The following is a 20,270-nucleotide window of genomic DNA, read 5'->3' as shown; positions in this document are numbered from 1 at the left end:
ACAATACGCCGCCATTGGTAACAATACGCCGCCATTAGTAACACAATACGCCGCCATTAGTAACACAATACGCCGCCATTGGTAACACAATACGCCGCCATTGGTAACACAATACGCCGCCATTGGTAACACAATACGCCGCCATTGGTAACACAATACGCCGCCATTGGTAACAATCACAGACCCTTCATTTATTTGTAAGTGGGCAAACTTTCAAAATCTGCAGGGGATCAAATAATTATTTTTGCCACTGTAATCAGAGATCCCTAAGCATCGGGTAAACAGAGCAAAACACTGTCTAGGGGTCTAGTCCAATCTGAGATCCCGGTATAATTCCAGATTTCTAAATATCTACCTGTCCATGGGTAAACGGCGCGATTGTGTACACAATCTAGGGCAGGGTTTGACAAATTTGCTTGGAATCTAGGAGCCAGCTAAAAAAGTTAGGAGCCAGAAAACGCACCCCGTCCCGACGAGCTTGCGCCAGAAGCGAACACAAAGGCGAGCAGCGCCCGCATATGTAAATGGTGTTCAAACCACACATGTGAGGTATCGCCGCGATTGGTAGAGCGAGAGCAATAATTCTAGCCCTAGACCTCCTCTGTAACTCAAAACATGCAACCTGTAGATTTTTTTAAACGTCGCCTATGGAGATTTTAAAGGGTAAAAGTTTGTCGGCATTCCACGAGCGGACGCAATTTTGAAGCGTGACATGTTGGGTATGAATTTACTCGGCGTAACATTATCTTTCACAATATTAAAAAAAATGGGGATAACTTTACTGTTGTCTTATTTTTTAATTAAAAAAAGGGTAATTTTTTTCCCCAAAAAAGTGCGCTTGTAAGACCGCTGCGCAAATACGGCGTGACAGAAAGTATTGCAACGATCGCCATCTTATTCTCTAGGCTGTTGGGATAAAAAATATATATAATGTTTGGGGGTTCTAATTAGAGGGAAGAAGATGGCAGTGAAAATAGTGAAAAATTACATTAGAATTGCTGTTTAACTTGTAATGCTTAACTTGTAATACCAACGGCCACCACCAGATGGTGCCAGCTCACACAAGGAAGAGCTGGGGACTTCACAAGGCCGCAAAGCCGCGGCCTCAATTACCGGACATCACGGGCCCCCCCCACAATCGAGCGGCTGGGGAGGTGGGGGCCTAGTCCGCCGCGATCCGGGGGAAAAGGCGCTCCGCGGACTAGGCCGAAGCCGCGGCCTCACCTAAAACATCCTGCCCGCAGCGATCCTGGGAAAAGGCCGCGAGCGGCATCGGATCGCGGCGAGCTGCCGGCAGGATGTTTTAGGCGAGGCCGCGGCTTCGGCCTAGTCCGCGGAGCGCCAGTCCTATGGAACAAATTTTTTTTTTTGTCCACTTTCCAAGCCAAGTCGCCAGGATGCTATTTCTAGTCGCCATGGCGACCGGGATTTGTAGAGCCCTGCCATAGGCACACTCCTAAACCTTGTGGACAGCCTTCCCAGAAGTGTTAAACTGTTATAGCTGCAAAGAGAGGGTCAACTCAATGTTGAACCCTGTGGACTAAGAGGCCATTAAAGTTCATATGCGTGTAAAGGCAAGTGTCCCAATACTTTTGGTAATATAGTGTACGGGTAAACACTTTTTGTGTACACAGTCTACAGCAGTGGTTCTCAACCTCAGTCCTCAAGTACCCCCAACGGGCCATGTTTCGGGAACTTCCCTTAGATAAAAAAGCTCTTAGCAATACCTTGTCATTGATATCGATATTGACATAAAGCAGCTGTGCAAAGTAAAGGAAAACCTGAAAAACATGGCCCGTTGGGGGTACTTGAGGACTGAGGTTGAGAACCAGTGTTGGCAAACCTTGGCACCCCAGATGTTTTGGAGCTACATTTCCCATGATGCTCCACTCCACTGCATAAGCATTGTGGGAAATGTAGTTCCAAAATATCTCGGGTGCCAAGGTTCGCCATTACTGGTATAGACCTCCAGTCCGATCTGAGATCCCGGTATAATTCCAGATCCCTAAACATCTACCTGCGGGTAAACCAGGATTGATCATGTGCACATCCTCTATCTCTAGTCTGATCTGAGATCCCACTGGAACGTTAGACCTGTAAACAAATGACCCGCATAGCACAGAGTTGAGTCAACACTGGAATCAGCGGACTCTTGTATTGCCACCGCACCTTTCCCCACAATGTAGACAAGCAAGTTTCCACACCCTACAGCCACCCACGCCTCAACGTCTCCGCAGGCGTGAAGTTCAAAGTACACCTGAACATGTTGCTCGCCTCCAACTGAGAATTCCTAATTGCTTGGCTGTGTCCACCATCCACACCTCCCAATTGGAACAAGCCTGTGACAATTGAGAACTGGTTCCCACCAAGGTGTGTCCGAACACGCTCGTGTTTTTTTTTATACGCCTTCCAGAGTGTTTTGGGAAGCTTATTCATTTCAATAGACTGCCTAATGCAAAAAGTAGCGCAGGGACAATTCACACTAATGCGTTTTTTGATGCATTTTGGGTTCCTATAGAACATGTTCACATCAATGCATTTTTGTGCAAGTATCGCGTTTTTACCGCGATTTGTGTTTTTTTTTTTACGTTGTATATAGCTGATTTGCTAAGGAGGGTGCCGGGAAGATGGGCTTCTAGCTGAATGTAAAAAAAAGAATTGCCGGCTAAAAAATAAATAAAAAAAATTTGAGGAAAAAAAACAGCGTGGGGTCCCCCTCCCAGGTCCATACCAGGCCCTTGGGTCTAGTATGGATTCGGAGGGGACCCCCAACACCAAAATGTTAAAAAAAATGGCGTGGGGTTCCCCCAAAATACATACCAGACCCTTATCCGAGCATGCAGCCCGGCAGGTCAGGAAAGGGAGGGGACGAGCGAGCGCCCCCCCCCCTCCTGAACCATACCAGGCCGCATGCCCTCAACATGGGGGGGATGGGTGCTTTGGGGCAGGGGGGGCTCCTCGCCACCCACCCCAGAGCACCATGAGTGAGTGAGTGAGTGAGAAACTTATATAGCGCAAACAAATGCGAACTTAATCGCCCCATGATGGGGACAAGGGCCTCTTCCCAACAGGAGACAAGGAGAAGACCGGGAGGATGACAACGCGGGAGAAGATGGAGAAAGACCGAAGGAAGAAGAATATTTTTAAATAAAAGACTTGTCAAAAACTGTCTACTGTCTTTAACACAATACTGTTTTTTGGTAAATGGGTAGGGGTACAATGTACCCCATACTCATTCACATAGGGTGGGGGGCCAGGATCTGGGGGCCCCCTTGTTAAAAGGGGGCTTCCAGATTTCTGATAAGCCCCCTGCCCGCAGCCCCCGACAACCACCAGGGCAGGGTTGTCGAGAAGAGGCCCTTGTCCCCATCAACATGGGGGCAAGGTGCTTTGGGGTGGGGGGCGCAGAGCCCACCTGCCCCAAAGCACCCATCCCCCCATGTTGAGCGCATGCGGACTGGTATGATTCAGGAGGGGGCGGCGCTCGCTCGTCCCCTCCCTTTCCTGACCTGCCGGATCCCAAGTCACGGTAGTGTGAACCGGCACTTAGAAGAGTACTGGGTGAATGTGTTGTGTGGTAAGATGAGACCAAAATCAAACTCAACTTGCCGTGTTTGGAGGAGGAATGCTGCCTATGACCCCAAGAACACCATCCCCCCACCGTCATACATGGTGGTGGAAACATTATGCTTTGGGGATGTTTATCTTCTAAGGGGACAGGACAACTTCACTGCATCAAAGGGACGATGGACGGGTCCATGCACCGTCAAATCTTGGGTGAGAACCTCCTTCCGTCAGCCAGGGTATTGAAAATGGGCATTCCAGCATGACAATGACCCAAAACACACGTCCAAGGCAACAACAAAATAGCTTAAGAAGAAGAAGAAGCACATTAAGGTCTTGGGAGTGGCCAAGCCAGTCTCCAGACCTTAATCCCATAGAAAATATGTGGAGGGAGCTGAAGGTTTGAGTTACCAAACGTCATCCTCGAAAGAGGATCTCCAAAGAGGAGTGGGACAAAATCCCTCCCGAGATGTGTGCAAACCTCGTGGCCAACTCCAAGAAATGTCTGACCTCTGTGATTGCCAAACAAGGGTTTCTCCACCAAGTACCAAGTCATGTTTTGCGAAGAGATCAAATACTTATTTCACTCATTAAAATGCAAATCAACTTATAACTTTTTTTAAAATGCGTTTTTCTGGATATTTTTGTTGTTATTCCGTCTCTCACCGTTAAAATAAACCGACCATTAAAATGATAGACTGAGCGTTTCTTTGTCGGTGGGCAAACGTACAAAATTAGCAGGGGATCAAATTATTTTTTCCCCTCACAGTCAGCAAAAAAAGACCATAAATTTTGATAAAAAAAAAAAAAAAAAAAAAAAAACACAATATTTTTTACTTTCTGATATAAAACATATCCAATAAAAACATAAATAAAAACACAAAAAAAAAACATTTCTTCATACATCGCTTCCTTTAAATGCTTTTAACCACTTGTCCTTCACCTCTATCTGGAACGAAGGGACCAAGCCCAACCCTTAACCTTTACCCCCCCCCCCCTTCATGGCCAGGCCATTTTTTGCGATACTACCTTACTTTAACTGACAATTGCGCGGCCATACAACGCTGTTTTATGCAAAACTACTGTGACCCGACGTGATTGACGTTTTTTCGGAACGGCGCATGCGCCGTCCGTGTACATATCCCAGTGTGCATTGCGGCAAAGTACGCCGCAAGGACGTATTGGTTTTGACGCGAACGTAAATTACGTCCAGCCCTATTCACGGACGACTTACGCAAACGCCGTAAAATATTCCAAATTCGACGCGGGAACGACGTCCATACTTAACATTGGTACGCCGCATGTACGCCTCATATAGCAGGGGTAACTTTACGCCGGGAAAAGCCTAACGTAAACGGCGTATTTGTACTGCGTCGGCCGGGCGTACGTTTGTGAATTTGCGTATCTAGCTGATTTACATATTTCTAGGCGTAAATCAGCGTACACGCCCCTAGCGGCCAGCGTATATATGCAGTTAAGACCCGACGGCGTAAGAGACTTACGCCGGTCGGATCTAATACAAATCTATTCGTAACTGATTCTAAGAATCAGGCGCATAGATACAACGGCTCAGACTCAGAGATACGACGGCGTATCTGGAGATTTGTCGAGCCCTGGATGGGACATAGGAACATATGTATGATGTCACCACCACACCACTAATTATCAAGCACGCTCTCCTTTCCCCTACAGCCACAGCTGTCTCACACAGTGGATCATGTGACCAGACTGGAGCTAGCTGAAAATAGGCAAGTCCATGGGTCAGGGGGGCACAAATTACTTGCCTCGCCCCAGGCGCCGACAACCCACGCTACGCCACTGCTTCAGTAGTCTACTAGGGTCCATGCCTCAGCGAGTTATGGTGGGTGGTGATGTTATGGCTTATCAATGTATGGCCTCATGTCTAGGTTAGGGACAAGGACCTTGCCCGATTATGGATATGTGGCCTTATTAATAAGGGTAGAAAGTCCCATGAGTCGTACATCTCTGCAAGATCCTGTGCTTAGGTGTATGACACCCTCAGGCGGGGGCGCCAGTGAGTTTCGCTCTGTCCCTGAAGTTTAGTCATGGGGAACATCCCCATGAATTGGACTGACATTAAAATTAGGGTTGTCCCGATACCACTTTTTTAGGACTGAGTACAAGTACCGACTTTTATTTATGTACTCGCCGATACCGAATACCGATACTTTTTTTAAAATGTGTCCCCAAATGCAGCCATGTTCCCCCACATATGCAGCCATGTCCCCCCCCATATGCAGCCATGTCCCCCACATATGCAGCCATGTCCCCAAACATATTGCAGCCATGTCCCCAAACATATTGCAGCCATGTCCCCAAACATATTGCAGCCATGTCCCCCACATATGCAGCCATGTCCCCAAACATATGCAGCCATGTCCCCAAACATATTGCAGCCATGTCCCCAAACATATTGCAGCCATGTCCCCAAACATATGCAGCCATGTCCCCCATATATGCAGCCATGTCCCCAAACATATCCAGCCATGTCCCCCATATACGCAGCCATGTCCCCAAACATATTGCAGCCATGTCCCCAAACACATTGCAGCCATGTCCCCAAACATATTGCAGCCATGTCCCCCATATACGCAGCCATGTCCCCAAACATATTGCAGCCATGTCCCCAAACATATTGCAGCCATGTCCCCAAACATATTGCAGCCATGTCCCCCATATACGCAGCCATGTCCCCAAACATATTGCAGCCATGTCCCCCATACCTAAATGATGCCGCCGCCGCGTTAATCACAACGCGGGGAACATTACAGTCAGCTTTCGTTTGAATAAGCTGTTTGCCCTGTCGCGCTGTGTATAGAGACACTCCCCGCGCGGTGATTAACGCGGCGGCGGTGGCTTTGCGATATACGGCGGGGCAAGTATTCTATTTAGACATCTGGGGTATTTGCGGGAGTACAAGTACTCCCGCAAATACTCGGTATCGGTCCTGATACCGATACTGGTATCGGGACAACCCTAATTAAAATGACTATTTATGTAAAATCTTAAGTACACAGTATATAGAGGGTACAGACAGGACATAGTTCTAAGCATAGCAGCAGCTGTTTCCTTTCGGACCATCTCTCTTTAGTTAAAACTGCATGAAGCCTGGTTAGGGAGTCATTTCTCCAACTCATTCAGTTGTTTGTATAATCAAAGTTTCAACTTTGCAGCTGCCCTGGACAGAGCTGGCTTTTTTTTTCTCCCAGCAAAGCAGTTAAGATTAGCCCAGTAACCGTGTAAAAAAAGGTGCCAAACGCTTCCCCTGCTGGCCGGAAATCATAAATATGAATCTGCATGCATTTTTTTTTACTTTTATTTCTGACCATAAATAATAAAAAATATACAAAAACGCTTTCAGTTCCCTTTAAATCTGGCCACATACATGGGGAAGATCCCCCGTGACTAAGCTCTGGGGGCAGAGCAAAACGGGGTGGCCCGCCTGGAGCCCAGGCTGAGGCGGTCATAGGCTGTCACCCAAGCACAGGTTTTTCCCAATATGTGCGGCTCATAGAACCTTCTTTCTTCCAATGTTGACACTTGGAACTGAGATGAGCTCAGTCCTTGCCTGTGATCTGACGATATGGTTCCGGGTATCGAGATGGTTCCTGTAAGGACTGCGCAGGCGCAATCCTTGCCGACGGAAATCACCGAACCTCCAGGGCGACGTGGAATTTGAGGTAAGTGGCCAGTCGGCCTCAAGTCCTCGGACGGCTCGCTACACTCGCTCTGCCTCCTGGCTCTTTTTTTAACATCCTCCAATCCACGGGGATGTTAAGGAATGAGCCTGGATGCCGGCCGAGGTTCGGAGATTTCCGTCGGCAAGGATTGCGCCTGCGCAGTCCTTACAGGATCCATCTCGATGGAGGAACCATAAAGACAAGTCACCTGCACGCCTAGTGGTTTGCCATAAAAGAGGACCCAGTGACACCGGTTATTTTGGTTTTGGTTCACTATGTGGCCATATTAGGTCAACAATGTCACAAGCAACCCTGCCCCTTTGCGTACGTCAGCTGCGGGGTGGGGAACCCCCAGCCTGTAACTTATTGACCCAGAAATTACAGCTGACTTCTGGGTGTGAAGCAAACACCAGTTCATTCCTACTTAGCACCGCTAGTACTGTGACTACACTCTCAATCAACAGCTGTGCCAGGACCCCTGGTCTAAACCTGGAACCTCTGCTGTGCCTGGCGAGATCTCTTCTCGCTGAGCCATCCATGATGGTGGACAGTGCCCTGGACAATTCCTTGAATGATCTTGCCTTGAACGTTTTCTCCATTGAACGTTGAACCCTTTGCTCCTCCCATGAACTTCCTGCCTTTGCACTTCCCGTTTGCCAGATTATTGTGCTCTCTTCAGCCAATATCTTGCTCTTGTCAGTCCTGCTGCTATCCATATCTCCACTACCACTCATTACCAACTTTGGCTTGTTCCTCGACTATGCTTCTGCTTAAACCCAACCTGCAACCACTTGTTACCAACCATAGGCTTGTCCCTCAACTACGTCTGGCGAGGTCTCTTCTTACTGAGCCATCCATGATGTTGGACAGTGCCCTGGACAATTCCTTCAATGATCTTGCCTTGAACCTTGTCTCCATTGAACGTTGAACCCTTTGCTCCTCCCATGAACTTCCTGCCTTTGCACTTCCTGTTTGCCAGATTATTGTGCTCTCTCCAGCCAATATCTTGCTCTTGTCGGTCCTGCTGCTATCCATATCTCCACTACCACTCGTTACCGGCTTTGGCTTGTTCCTCGACTGCGCTTCTGCTTAAACCCAACCTGCAACCACTTGTTACCAACCTGAGGCTTGTCCCTCAACTATGTCTGGTGAAGTCTCTTCTTGCTGAGCCATCCATGATGGTGGACAGTGCCCTTGACAATTCCTTGAATGATCTTGCCTTGAACCTTGTTTTCTTTTGAACGTTAAACCCTTTTACTCCTCCCATAAACTTCCTGCTTTTGCACTTCCTGTTTGCCAGATTATTGTGCTCTCTCCAGCCAATATCTTGCTCTTGTTGGTTCTGCTGCTATCCATAACTACACTACCACTCGTTACCGGCTTTGGCTTGTTCCTCGACTACGCTTCTGCTTAAACCCAACCTGCAACCACTTGTTACCAACCATAGGCTTGTCCCTCAACTACGTCTGGCGAGGTCTCTTCTTGCTGAGCCATCCATGATGGTGGACAGTGCCCTGGACAATTCCTTGAATGAACTTGCCTTGAACCTTGTTTGAACATTGAACTCTTTTGCTCCTCCCATGAACTTCCTGCATTTGCACTTCCTGTTTGCCAGATTATTGTGCTCTCTCTAGCCAATATCTTGCTCTTGTCAGTAATACTACAATGCATATCCCCACTACCACTCGTTATCGACTTTGGCTTGTTCCTCGACTACGCTTCTGCTTAAACCCAACCTGCAACCACTTGTTACCAACCATAGGCTTGTCCCTCAACTATGCTTCTGCTTGAACCCTACCTGCTATATCTGCTACTGGACCCCAGCTTGCTCAGGTTCTGGTGGGGAAATCCTGAGGACCGCGACCTGGTACTAACGTGCAACCAAACCCACCTCCACCATAAGGAGCGCTGGTGAACACCAGTTAGACTCTGCACCATCTGCCAGGGTGACCTACTCGTGTATTTATCCTGCTGGTCTGTGGGAGCTTCTCAACTGCTATAGCTACTGGTCTCCAAGCCTGACCCCTGACCGTGACAAGCCTGTAGGATGTGCGCCTGAACACATGATCACTGTGACAGCCAATCAGAGCGATCACATGATCAGGAAGCCCAAGACCGCCTCTGGTGTCAAGAACCCCTTAAAGGGTCAGCAGTAAGGGGGGGTTACATCAACTCCTTAAAGGGGAACTACTGTATTTATTTACAATCCTTGTTCCCATGGATAGGATGTAGCTACTTACCTACACAGGGGTCGGCCATGTACGCCCAGTCCTAGCAAGTAAGTCATTCTCGTGCAGCGTTCATGTGGCGTCGGAAATAAAAAGTTCTGTCGCCTCAAAAGTTTCAATTGCAACTCGGACTTCAAGGTTCTTTCCAAATTCCAAACCGTGACGTCACCATTCTCTTTCGCCAAAGTTCCGCCTCCAGGAAGCACAGTCATTGGTTGGACAACTCCACAGTAAATGACCAGGAATGGATCTGCTGCACCTGTTATAAAGAGAACCTGTCGCCCTACCGACTACGGGCAAAGGCGTCGAGGACCCCCAGGTGATTGCAGAAGCAGTTGATGGGTACTAATTCTTCGACGTGGGAAAGCAGACGATCCAATGGTAGTCCCCGGATGACTAACGCTCAGCGCAGCGGCGTCGCCCTCAGCCGTAGTGGTTTATGGCGACGAGATAATGATACCCCCCACCCATTCCTGTAGAAAGTTGAACAAAGATTCCAGAAGAGCAGGTTAAACCAGCCTTACAATCTGCCCTTTGCTCCAATCACCCAGGAAACCGAATTCCGGACTACCCAGGTCTTCCTCTTTACTCTTATCTCAGAAGGCCCCTGCAGACTGTGACACTACACCCCTTCAGGGAACGACACGTTGTATTTCCGGGTTATTTAAAGCCTCTGCTTGCATTCCAGCACGCTTCCGGGTTTTGCCTATGCCTCTGTGCGTTCCAAACAGGGACTTCCGGCTCGTGCGTTTCACGGTGGAACGCAGCGCCTAGTTTTGAGTTTCACAGAGGGAGTTACGCCTCCTGTGCGTTCCAAGGACGGACTTCCGTCTTTTGCGCTTCACGGTGAAACGCAGAGCCCGGGGCAAGCGGTACGGAAGGCGCGGGGGGCCAGAACAGTTCGGGAGAGTCCCCTTCCCTAGCAGGAAGTGGTCGTGATCGCCCTACACAAGCTGCTCTGTGGCCCCCAGGAGACTTGGCAGTGACCCCGGCCTTCCCTAAGGGAGAGGTAACGGAAATGATGAAAACAGGAACTTTTTTGGGGGAGGGGGATGTGGAGCTTTGCTTGTCTTTTGAGCAAGTCATGTGACCCATGCCAAGGCAAAAGCCCAGAGATTGTGAAGGGGCCAAGAGCTACCTAACTGGGCAGCATGCATAAGAGGAAAGGGAACTTAACCGATAGGGGTCGGGACTCGGGGGAGAACCACACGTCCCAGCATGCAACAGCTTGGCGCAGACTTTGCGTAGAGTAGGCCACACGCAGAACAGATTTCAACGGACGTTTCTACCAAACGCATGTTGACTGTTGTCAAATGGAGAAGTGCGTGAGACAGACCCCATCCCTGTGTTTTTGGATTCCTCGTCCTATCGACGCCCAGAAAGACCGAGCCCAAAACAACCCAAAAACGTCTCCCCCCGTAGAAAATGTTTCCGTCCCGTGAGATCGGCTTGTCCTAAGACATGGTGGTAGTGGAGATGTCCTCCGAACTCATCTCCAACCCAAACTCCAAACTTTTTTGTGCTCCAGTGGGCTACAAGTTGGGTCATTCCCTGCCCCACAGCTCACGTGATCTGGCCCACAGAGTACAAAAAATGCCGGCGTTCGGAGGATGCTTCAAGCTCTCCTCCAGCTGGTAGGTTAATTTGGTCAGTTGAGTATGCCCAAGATGGTCTTACCTCCTACGCCAGTCATTTTCAACTAGGGTTCTGTGGAACCCTAGGGTTCCTTCAGAGGCTGTGGAAGCCTAGGGTTCCTTCAGAGGCTGTGGAAGCCTAGGGTTCCTTCAGAGGCTGTGGAAGCCTAGGGTTCCTTCAGAGGCTGTGGAAGCCTAGGGTTCCTTCAGTGGCTGTGGAAGCCTAGGGTTCCTTCAGAGGCTGTGGAACCCTAGGGTTCCTTCAGAGGCTGTGGAACCCTAGGGTTCTTTGAGTTGTGGCCGATTGACTTCCAATTTGTTGGTGTTTGCATAGTTTTGGGGCCAAACTCACCTCGAGCTGGTAGGTTAATTGAGTCAGTTTAGTATGCCCAAGATGGTTGCCTTACCTCCTAAGCCAGCTATTTTCAACCAAGGTTCAGTGGAACCCAAGGGTTCCTCCCAGAGTTTGCTGTGGGTTCCTTGTACTGTTGCTGATTGACTTCCAATCTGGTATAGTTCTGGGGTTAAGTCTTGGTAGAGCCAGCTATATGATACCAATGGTCTTTTTTAGCTGTCTTTTTAGGGTGGTATTCTGACCATCACTGACCACCAACGTAATGGGAGATTTTTACCTCTAAACTCCAGTGAATTTGTTTTAGCAAGACCTGAAAATTATTTCAAGGGTTCCTCTGGGGAAAAAAATGGCAGAACATTCTGGAAACAAAGATGGTGGAGCTAATGTTTGGGAGTGGACAGAACCAAGATAGGGAAATTGCTCCTGGGGAACGAGAGGAGAAAAGATGACACAAGAACTATCTGGAAGTACGAGGAATAAAGATCTTGGTACCCAGGGTTTGACAAATCTGCTTGGAATCTAGGAGCCAGCTAAAAAAGTTAGGAGCCAGAAAACGCGCCCCGTCCCGACGAGCTTGCACGCAGAAGCGAACACATACGTGAGCAGCGCCCGCATATGTAAACGGTGTTCAAACCACACATGTGAGGTATCGCCGCGATTGGTAGAGCGAGAGCAATAATTCTAGCCCTAGTCCTCCTCTGTAACTCAAAACATGCAACCTGTAGATTTTTCTTAAATGAAGATTTTAAAGGGTAAAAGTTTGTCGGCATTCCACGAGCGGACGCAATTTTGAAGCGTGACATGTTGGGTATGAATTTACTCGGCGTAACATTATCTTTCATAATATTAAAAAAAAAAAAAATGGGGATAACTTTACTGTTGTCTTATTTTTTAATTAAAAAAAGTGTAATTTTTTCCCAAAAAAGTGCGCTTGTAAGACCGCTGCGCAAATACAGCGTGACAGAAAGTATTGCAACGATCGCTATTTTATTCTCTAGGGTGTTAGGATAAAAAATATGTATAATGTTTGGGGGGTTCTAATTAGAGGGAAGAAGATGGCAGTGAAAATAGTGAAAAATGACATTAGAATTGCTGTCTAACTTGTAATGCTTAACTTGTAATACCAATGGCCACCACCAGATGGCGCCAGCTGGGGAAGAGCTGTGGACTTCACAAGGCCGCAAAGCCGCGGCCTCAATTACCGGACATCACGGGCCCCCCACGATCGAGCGGCGGGGGAGGTGGGGGCCTCCACACATTATTACTCCACACATCTGGAGTAATAACTTGTAATACCAACGGCTCACCACCAGATGGCGCCAGCTCACATGGCGACCGGGATTTGTCGAGCCCTGTTGGTACCAATACGATATATGACCCAAAATCTGCAAACAGCTGACCATCACCCCAATATGAGTTTGTTGGACATACCGTTCCTAAACCATGGGCATTATTATGGAGTTAGTCCTTCCTATGCTTCTCTAACTGCCTCCACTCCTCTGGAAGGGCTTTTTACAAGATGTTGGAGTGGGAATTGCCCATCCAGCCAGCCCTGCAGTCTACCTTAAATTTTCCCAAAGGCGCTGAAGAAGCCGTGTTTCTGATACGGTCTCCTTCCCATACTCCCCAGCACTTAACAAAGATTTTTTCCTCAATAAGGACCAACAGGGAGCCCCAATTGGGAGCTGGCATTTAAAGCGGCAAATGGGTAGTGTAACGGAATGGTCCGTGATACCCAGAGACTTTTGAAGGGTGTGGGGTACTCCTGTGCCAGCTTCACCAATGACTCTTGGGTCTAGGGTCATCCTATGTCCAATAGGGGCATAGGATGACTGAGAACTGATATCATGAATTACATGAGATGGGACAGAAATGATAATTCATGTATTGCAGGATATCTTGAAATATTACAGGTGGTTAATTCTGAACACAACAGGTCAATAGCAGAGTGACTCATTCATGTGGGGACACAGACTGTTGAGGTGCTAATTAAGTCTACTTGGCTATAGTGATAAAAGCTTGCTGTGTTTGCATTCTATTGTCCATTGTGCTAATTAAGTCTGCCTCTCAAGAACCTTTCATTGTTTATGCTAATGACACTGTATTGTGTGAAAGTTCTATTGATGATAGATATGTGTTGGCAGTCTGAAAGGTCAGATGTCTGACCTTTCAGGTGTAGTGGATTAGCATGTCAATTATGTTTACTAAAGGAATGTGCATTATGTAGCAGGTGAGAATAACTTATCGCAGAGTCAGAACGTCTGGGTAATGATTAGTAATTAGCTCATCTGAATGTCATTATCTAACGGAATGTGTATTGAAGTTCCTTGTGTCATGTTGTGGGTGGAGTTGAGTCATTGTCCAGATTTGGTTTCTAACTGTATGTAACAAGCTGAGCTTACCATTAAAGTATTCATTCGTTTGGAACCAGAGAACAGAGCTGTGTGTCTCGTTATTCTGGGGGAAATCCATATGATCGTGTCTGCTGGATTGTGGAGTGTCGGATAAGCCAGGGCTCGACAAATCCCGGTCGCCATGGAGGCTAGAAATAGCGTCCTGGCGACTTGGCTTGGAAGATGGGCAAAAAAAAAAAATGTTGTTCCATAGGACCGGCGCTCCGCGGACTAGGCCGAAGCCGCAGCCTCGCCTAAAACATCCTGCCCGCAGCTCGACGCGATCCTTGGAAAAGGCCGCGAGTGTCATCTGCCGATCGCGGCCTTTTCCCAGGATCGCTGCGGGCAGGATGTTTTAGGTGAGGCCGCGGCTTCGGCCTAGTCCGTGGAGCGCCTTTTCCCCAGCATCGCGGCGGACTAGGCCCCCACCTCCTCGATCGCGGGGGGCCCGTGATGTCCGGTAATTGAGGCCGCGGCTTTGCGGCCTTGTGAAGTCCCCAGCTCTTCCTTGTGTGAGCTGGCGCCATCTGGTGGTGGCCGTTGGTATTACAAGTTAAGCATTACAAGTTAAACAGCAATTCTAATGTCATTTTCCACTATTTTCACTGCCATCTTCTTCCCTCTAATTAGAACCCCCAAACATTATATATATTTTTTATCCTAACACCCTAGAGAATAAAATGGCGATCGTTGCAATACTTTCTGTCACGCCGTATTTGCGCAGCGGTCTTACAAGCGCACTTTTTTGGGAAAAAATTACACTTTTTTTTATTAAAAAATAAGACAACAGTAAAGTTATCCCCATTTTTTTTAATATTATGAAAGATAATGTTACGCCGAGTAAATTGATACCCAACATGTCACGCTTCAAAATTGCTTCCGCTCGTGGAATGGCGACAAACTTTTACCCTTTAAAATCTTCATAGGCGACGTTTAAAAAATCTACAGGTTGCATGTTTTGAGTTACAGAGGAGGTCTAGGGCTAGAATTATTGCTCTCGCTCTACCAATCGCGGCGATACCTCACGTGTGTGGTTTGAACACCGCTTACATATGCGGGCGCTGCTCATGTATGTGTTCGCTTCTGCGTGCAAGCTCGTCGGGACGGGGCGCGTTTTCTGGCTCCTAACTTTTTTTAGCTGGCTCCTAGATTCCAAGCACATTTGTCAAACCCTGGGATAAGCTGTCTTGGGTTGGTAGAATGGAATATCGTAAACGGTGGTAACCCCTGACCGTTACAGCTAGTATTAGCCAAATGGCTTATTTTTCGAGAAATAAACATGTATGATTTCTTTAAGCTCGTTATGGTAGAAATTACATTTGCGCTCGATTTTATTTACTTACAGAACCATCAGACACCTCAGAAGTTTCTGCAGGCGGCACTTCTGGTATACGCATCAAGTGAGTACATTTCATTGTTTTAATTGTTAGGCGCTCAAGTAAGTTGTTTTATAAAGTATATGCCTATATTTCAGCTATGCCGAAGTGTGTGGTGAAGGCATGTCCTCACGCTACGGGCCAGAAGACCGCATACCCAGATATCAGTCTCCACGCGTTCCCGCGGAAGATTCCACAGATGCAAGCCTGGCTGCGCCTAGCTGGCATGGACGAGGAGATGGTTAAAGACTTTACTAAGATGATCCTCGAGGACAAGCGGTCAGACAAGTTTCGGATGTGTTCCGCCCACTTTACCGAGGACTGCTACACCATGAAAGGTGTCCGGAGGGCTCTCAAAGAAGACTCCATGCCGACCATATTCCCCAAAGAGGTTCCGATCTTTGATGAGACGCTTGATCCGTGGGTGAGGAGGAACAACAGGAGGGCCAGGAACGAATTCCTCGCCATGGAGCTCTACGGGGAACGTTATGCAAGGCAAAGGAGGTGCTCTTGTGATTGCCACAGGCAGAGTCACCTAGTGGACACGGCCACTCAAACGGACGCAGTCTTTATTTTAGCCATGGTGCAACAGGTGCCCTATACGAAACTGGCAAACCACAAGAGCATCACTATGGACCATGAGTACACCAGGAGTACGGAGCTTGGGTTAGCAGGGTCAGTGCCCATAACGACAACACAGAAGACCTTCATCCCTCGCATTGAATTCCGACCAGCTGAAGACATTCAACGGGAGATGAAGTAAGTGTATTTGCAGCGATTATTCAACCCACTCAGAATTGATGTCTCTTCATTTAGAGATAGGGATATATTGTCCCTACCTGACAGTTTTCCACTTGATTCCTCTCAGGAGAACCTCTGATAATGTTTTTATTGCAGTACGTGATCTACATTTTTTTTAGTAGAGCTGCACGATTAATCGCAGAGAGAATCGCAATCTCGATTCTCCCCGCCCGCGATCTTCCCGCGGGATGACCCCTGATTCTTCTGTTTCACGGCCGGGGTTCCACGTAACCAGCGTGGAACGCAAATGGCGCCGATATCGGAACCGACGTTGGCAGCCTGCGCCGCTGGATGGATGCCTGGGCTTCTCTTGCAGATCTGTACAACTGTAGTGTGTATCCATGCGCCACCCAGTGGTTGCCGGCGGTACTGCTTCTGATGTATTAATCTTTCTCACAGTTCTATACAACTGTGTGTATCCATGCGCCACCCAATGGTTGCTGGCGGTACTGCTTCTGATGTATAAAAAGAGACCAGTGATATGTCTATAATGGTAAAGATCATATAACTCCTATAAAAAAGGGGCAAAGGACACTACGGCTGGGGGGAGAAAGATTTGAAGGAGTCAGAGAACATGGGGTGGGGGGCAGAGGACAATATAATCGGGTGGGTTATGTGAAGGGGGAAAGGGGACACTGCTATGGGGGGGATCACAGGACACTGCTATAGGGGGGAGGGGCAGAGGACACTTCAGTGTGTGTGTGTGGGGGGGGGGTGATGTGAAGGGGGGCAGAGGACATTGCTTTGGAGGGGAAGAGGACACTACATGGGGGGGTTTGTAGACGGAGGCAGGGGACGCTACAGTGTGGGGGGGGGGGTGATGTGAAGGGGGTGGAGGACATTGCTTTGGAGGAGAAGAGGACACTACATGGGGGGTTTGTAAATGGGGGCAGGGGACGCTACAGTGGGGGGGGGGTGTGATGGGACAGAGGACATTGCTGTGAGGGGTGCAGAATGATCACATTGGGGGGTGATATGGAGGCAGTTGAAGACACTGCTATGGGGGGAGGAGCAGAGAAAACTACAGTGGGGGGCTGATGTGAATGGGGGCAAGACACTGCTGTGGGTGGGGGGAGAAACTGCTGTGGGGGTGATATGAAGGAGGCAGAGGACACTACGTGGAGGGGTTTGTAAAGGGGGGCAGAGGACACTACAATGGGGTGGGGGAAAGTGATGTGATAAGGGGCAGAGGACACTGCTGTGGGGGGGAGGGGGCAGAGGGCACTGCTATGGGGTGCAGAGGAGACTACAATGGGGGTGATATGAAGGGGGTAGAAGACACTGCTATGGGGGAGGAGCAGAGAACACTACAGTGGGCTAGTGCTGTGAATGGGGGCAGGACACTGCTAAGGGAGTCAGAGTCCACTACTGTGGGGGACAGAGGACACTACTGTGGGGGACAGAGGACACTACTGTGGGGGACAGAGGACACTACTGTGGGGGACAGAGGACACTACTGTGTGTGTGGGGGGGGGGGCTATTGTGGGGGACAGAGGACACTACTGTGGGGGACAGAGGACACTACTGTGGGGGACAGAGGACACTACTGTGGGGGACAGAGGACACTACTGTGTGTGGGGGGGGGGCTATTGTGGGGGACAGAGGACACTACTGTGGGGGACAGAGGACACTACTGTGGGGGACAGAGGACACTACTGTGTGTGGGGGGGGGGCTACTGTGGGGGACAGAGGACACTACTGTGGGGGACAGAGGACACTACTGTGTGTGTGGGGGGGGCTACTGTGGGGGACAGAGGACACTACTGTGGGGGACAGAGGACACTACTGTGGGGGTGATATGAAGGGGGTAGAAGACACTGCTATGGGGGGGAGGAGCAGAGAACACTACAGTGGGCTAGTGCTGTGAATGGGGGCAGGACACTGCTAAAGGAGTCAGAGTCCGCTACTGTGGGGGGGGGCTACTGTGGGGGACAGAGGACACTACTGTGGGGGGGGACAGAGGACACTACTGTGGGGGAGGGACTACTGTGGGGGACAGAGGACACTACTGTGGGGGACAGAGGACACTACTGTGGGGGAGGGACTACTGTGGGGGACAGAGGACACTACTGTGTGGGGGGGGGACTACTGTGGGGGACAGAGGACACTACTGTGGGGGAGGGACTACTGTGGGGGACAGAGGACACTACTGTGGGGGGGGGATGATGTGAAGGGGAGCAGAGGACACTACTGTGGGTGGGGGGTGCACATTACACTGTGCTGTGTTTTTATTGGGGGCTTGATAGTTGGTTGTTTTTTTAAAGGATTCCCCCCTCTCTGGGCATCTTTGATTTCCTCCATGTTGTCCAGGTAGATTTTAACCAACCTCTGAAAGGTTGCCCACCCCTGATCCTGATGAGTCTTTGATTCGCCCCTGATGGATTCTTAGGTCACTGGAACATCAATGAGCGAGATGTTCACGTTGGACGTCCATGCTACCTACACTGAGAATATATTTAGACTACGATGATGAGGTCACATTATGTGGCCACCCTGGTGAAGTCCAGGAACTAAATATTAAAACTTGTTTTTTCATCCCTACAGATCAAGACAAAGTGAGAAAATTGAAGCAGACACCCCAACTGTGAAGAATGTTGGTACTTCCCCTTCATCTTATTCAAACACAGAGGACGTAAATTTCTCAAACATACATATTAAAGAGGAACCCCTCTCAGACGAAGAATATCCTCTGGACAACTCCATAAATGGTATAGAACATCCATCCACTCCTATCAAAGAAGAACCCTGCGAAGAAGAACTGGCGCCATTCGAGATGGACTATACAACTGTTGTCGTCAATGATTGCCCCATGTCCTGTGAAGACCTCACGTGTCCTGAAGTCTCCACGCCGACACACCAGATGAAGGAGGAACTGCTTTCAGAGGACGAAAATCTCCTCCCATCTGCACGTCACACATGGCCTACATCCAATCTGAAGAAGAAACGCCTTTCCTCCGAAGGACATCTAATGCCGCCTGACACTTCCACACCTGACCCCCAACCGCGGCACACGTCGAAGAAACAGGCCGTGATCAGCGATTCGCGACCGAGTAATAACTTCTCAGACGGTCTTTCTCACTTTGAGGGACCTTGGCCAAACCCTACCAATCGCGAATCCATGGAGATCACCGTGACGGTGAACAACTGCTCCAAATGTGAGGAAAGCTTCACCAGCAACGAGGAACTTCTGCTACACCAACGGATGTACCACCAGGAGAAACTCGCGAGCGTCCGTTCTGAGCCGGCGCAGGAGATGAATCCAGAGGCGGCTGTTCGAAGGACGACTCCGTTCAAGTGTCAGTACTGCGGGAAGGTGTGCAAATCTTTAAATTTCCTGTCCAGGCATGAGGAGATCCATCAGAACAAAACCTACACCTGCTCGGATTGCGGGAGGTGTTTCACCAGTTCCATCGGCCTCACGGTCCACCAGAAGACCCACAAGGTGGTCGAGAAGGTGGTCGACTACACCAAGTGCAGGCAGGCCTTCCTCATTGACTCCAACCTAATTCTACAACAGCAGGTCCGTACGGCTCAGGTATCCATCATCTGCTTCGAGTGTGGGAAGGTATTCGAGGTCAAGCAAAGCCTCAAGGAACACGAGTCTTTACACGAGGCCAAGACCATTTACCGCTGCTCTGAATGCCAAGGCCGCACCAAGGGCCCCATCGATGGGAGAAAGACACAATTCCTCAGGACTGCAGAAGACGTTCTACCGCAGCAGAATGGATATTAAATTGGCGGTATGAGCACAAAATTGCAGAATTTCTTTGCGCCAAGTGGGACTGTATTTCACGTCCACTAGAGCGGGGGTGGTCCAAACTTTATAAACAGAGGGCAAGAGTTATGTCCTTCAGACTGTGGCCGGTGAGAGTGGAAAATGCCCTGCAGTCAATGGGAGTAAACAATGCCCCATGATTGGTGTCAGTGGAAGGAATAGTGCCCCATTGTTGGCATAAGGGGAAGTATAGTGCCCCATCATTGGTGTCAGTGGGAGGAATAGTGCCCCATCAATGGTATCAGCGGAAGGAGTAGTGCCCCATCAATGGTGTCAGTGGGAGAAATACTGTCCCATCATAGGTATCGGTGGGAGGAATAGTGCCCCATCAGTGGGACGAATGGTGTCCCATTGTTGATACCAGGAAAGGAATAGTGCCCCATCATTGGTGTCAGTGGGAGGAATCGTACCCCATCATTGGTATCAGTGGGAGGAATAGTGTC

General features: G+C 49.1%; 1 protein-coding gene across 1 annotated transcript; it reads left to right on the top strand.

Annotated features, from left to right (window-relative positions):
- Positions 1–10,324: 10,324 nt before the first annotated feature.
- On the top strand, positions 10,325–20,020 carry LOC120909365 (zinc finger protein 208-like). The gene is made up of 4 exons (XM_040321121.1): positions 10,325–10,502; positions 15,221–15,275; positions 15,350–16,010; positions 18,597–20,020. Exons 3-4 carry the CDS (start codon positions 15,352–15,354, stop codon positions 19,783–19,785), a joined length of 1,848 nt encoding a protein of 615 aa, XP_040177055.1. The 5' UTR covers positions 10,325–10,502; positions 15,221–15,275; positions 15,350–15,351; the 3' UTR covers positions 19,786–20,020.
- Positions 20,021–20,270: the final 250 nt, after the last annotated feature.

Source organism: Rana temporaria, chromosome 8 (assembly GCF_905171775.1).
Source record: "Rana temporaria chromosome 8, aRanTem1.1, whole genome shotgun sequence".
Lineage (NCBI taxonomy): Eukaryota > Metazoa > Chordata > Amphibia > Anura > Ranidae > Rana > Rana temporaria.
This window is presented reverse-complemented; position numbering and strand designations above follow the sequence as displayed.

What these genes read in the sequence shown, in the direction of transcription:
- LOC120909365 (XM_040321121.1), top strand. Translation starts at nt 15,352, where the DNA reads ATGCCGAAGTGTGTGGTGAAGGCATGTCCTCACGCTACGGGCCAGAAG. An exon ending in GACATTCAACGGGAGATGAA is followed by an intron (nt 16,011 to 18,596) that starts GTAAGTGTATTT and finishes TCATCCCTACAG; the next exon opens with ATCAAGACAAAGTGAGAAAA.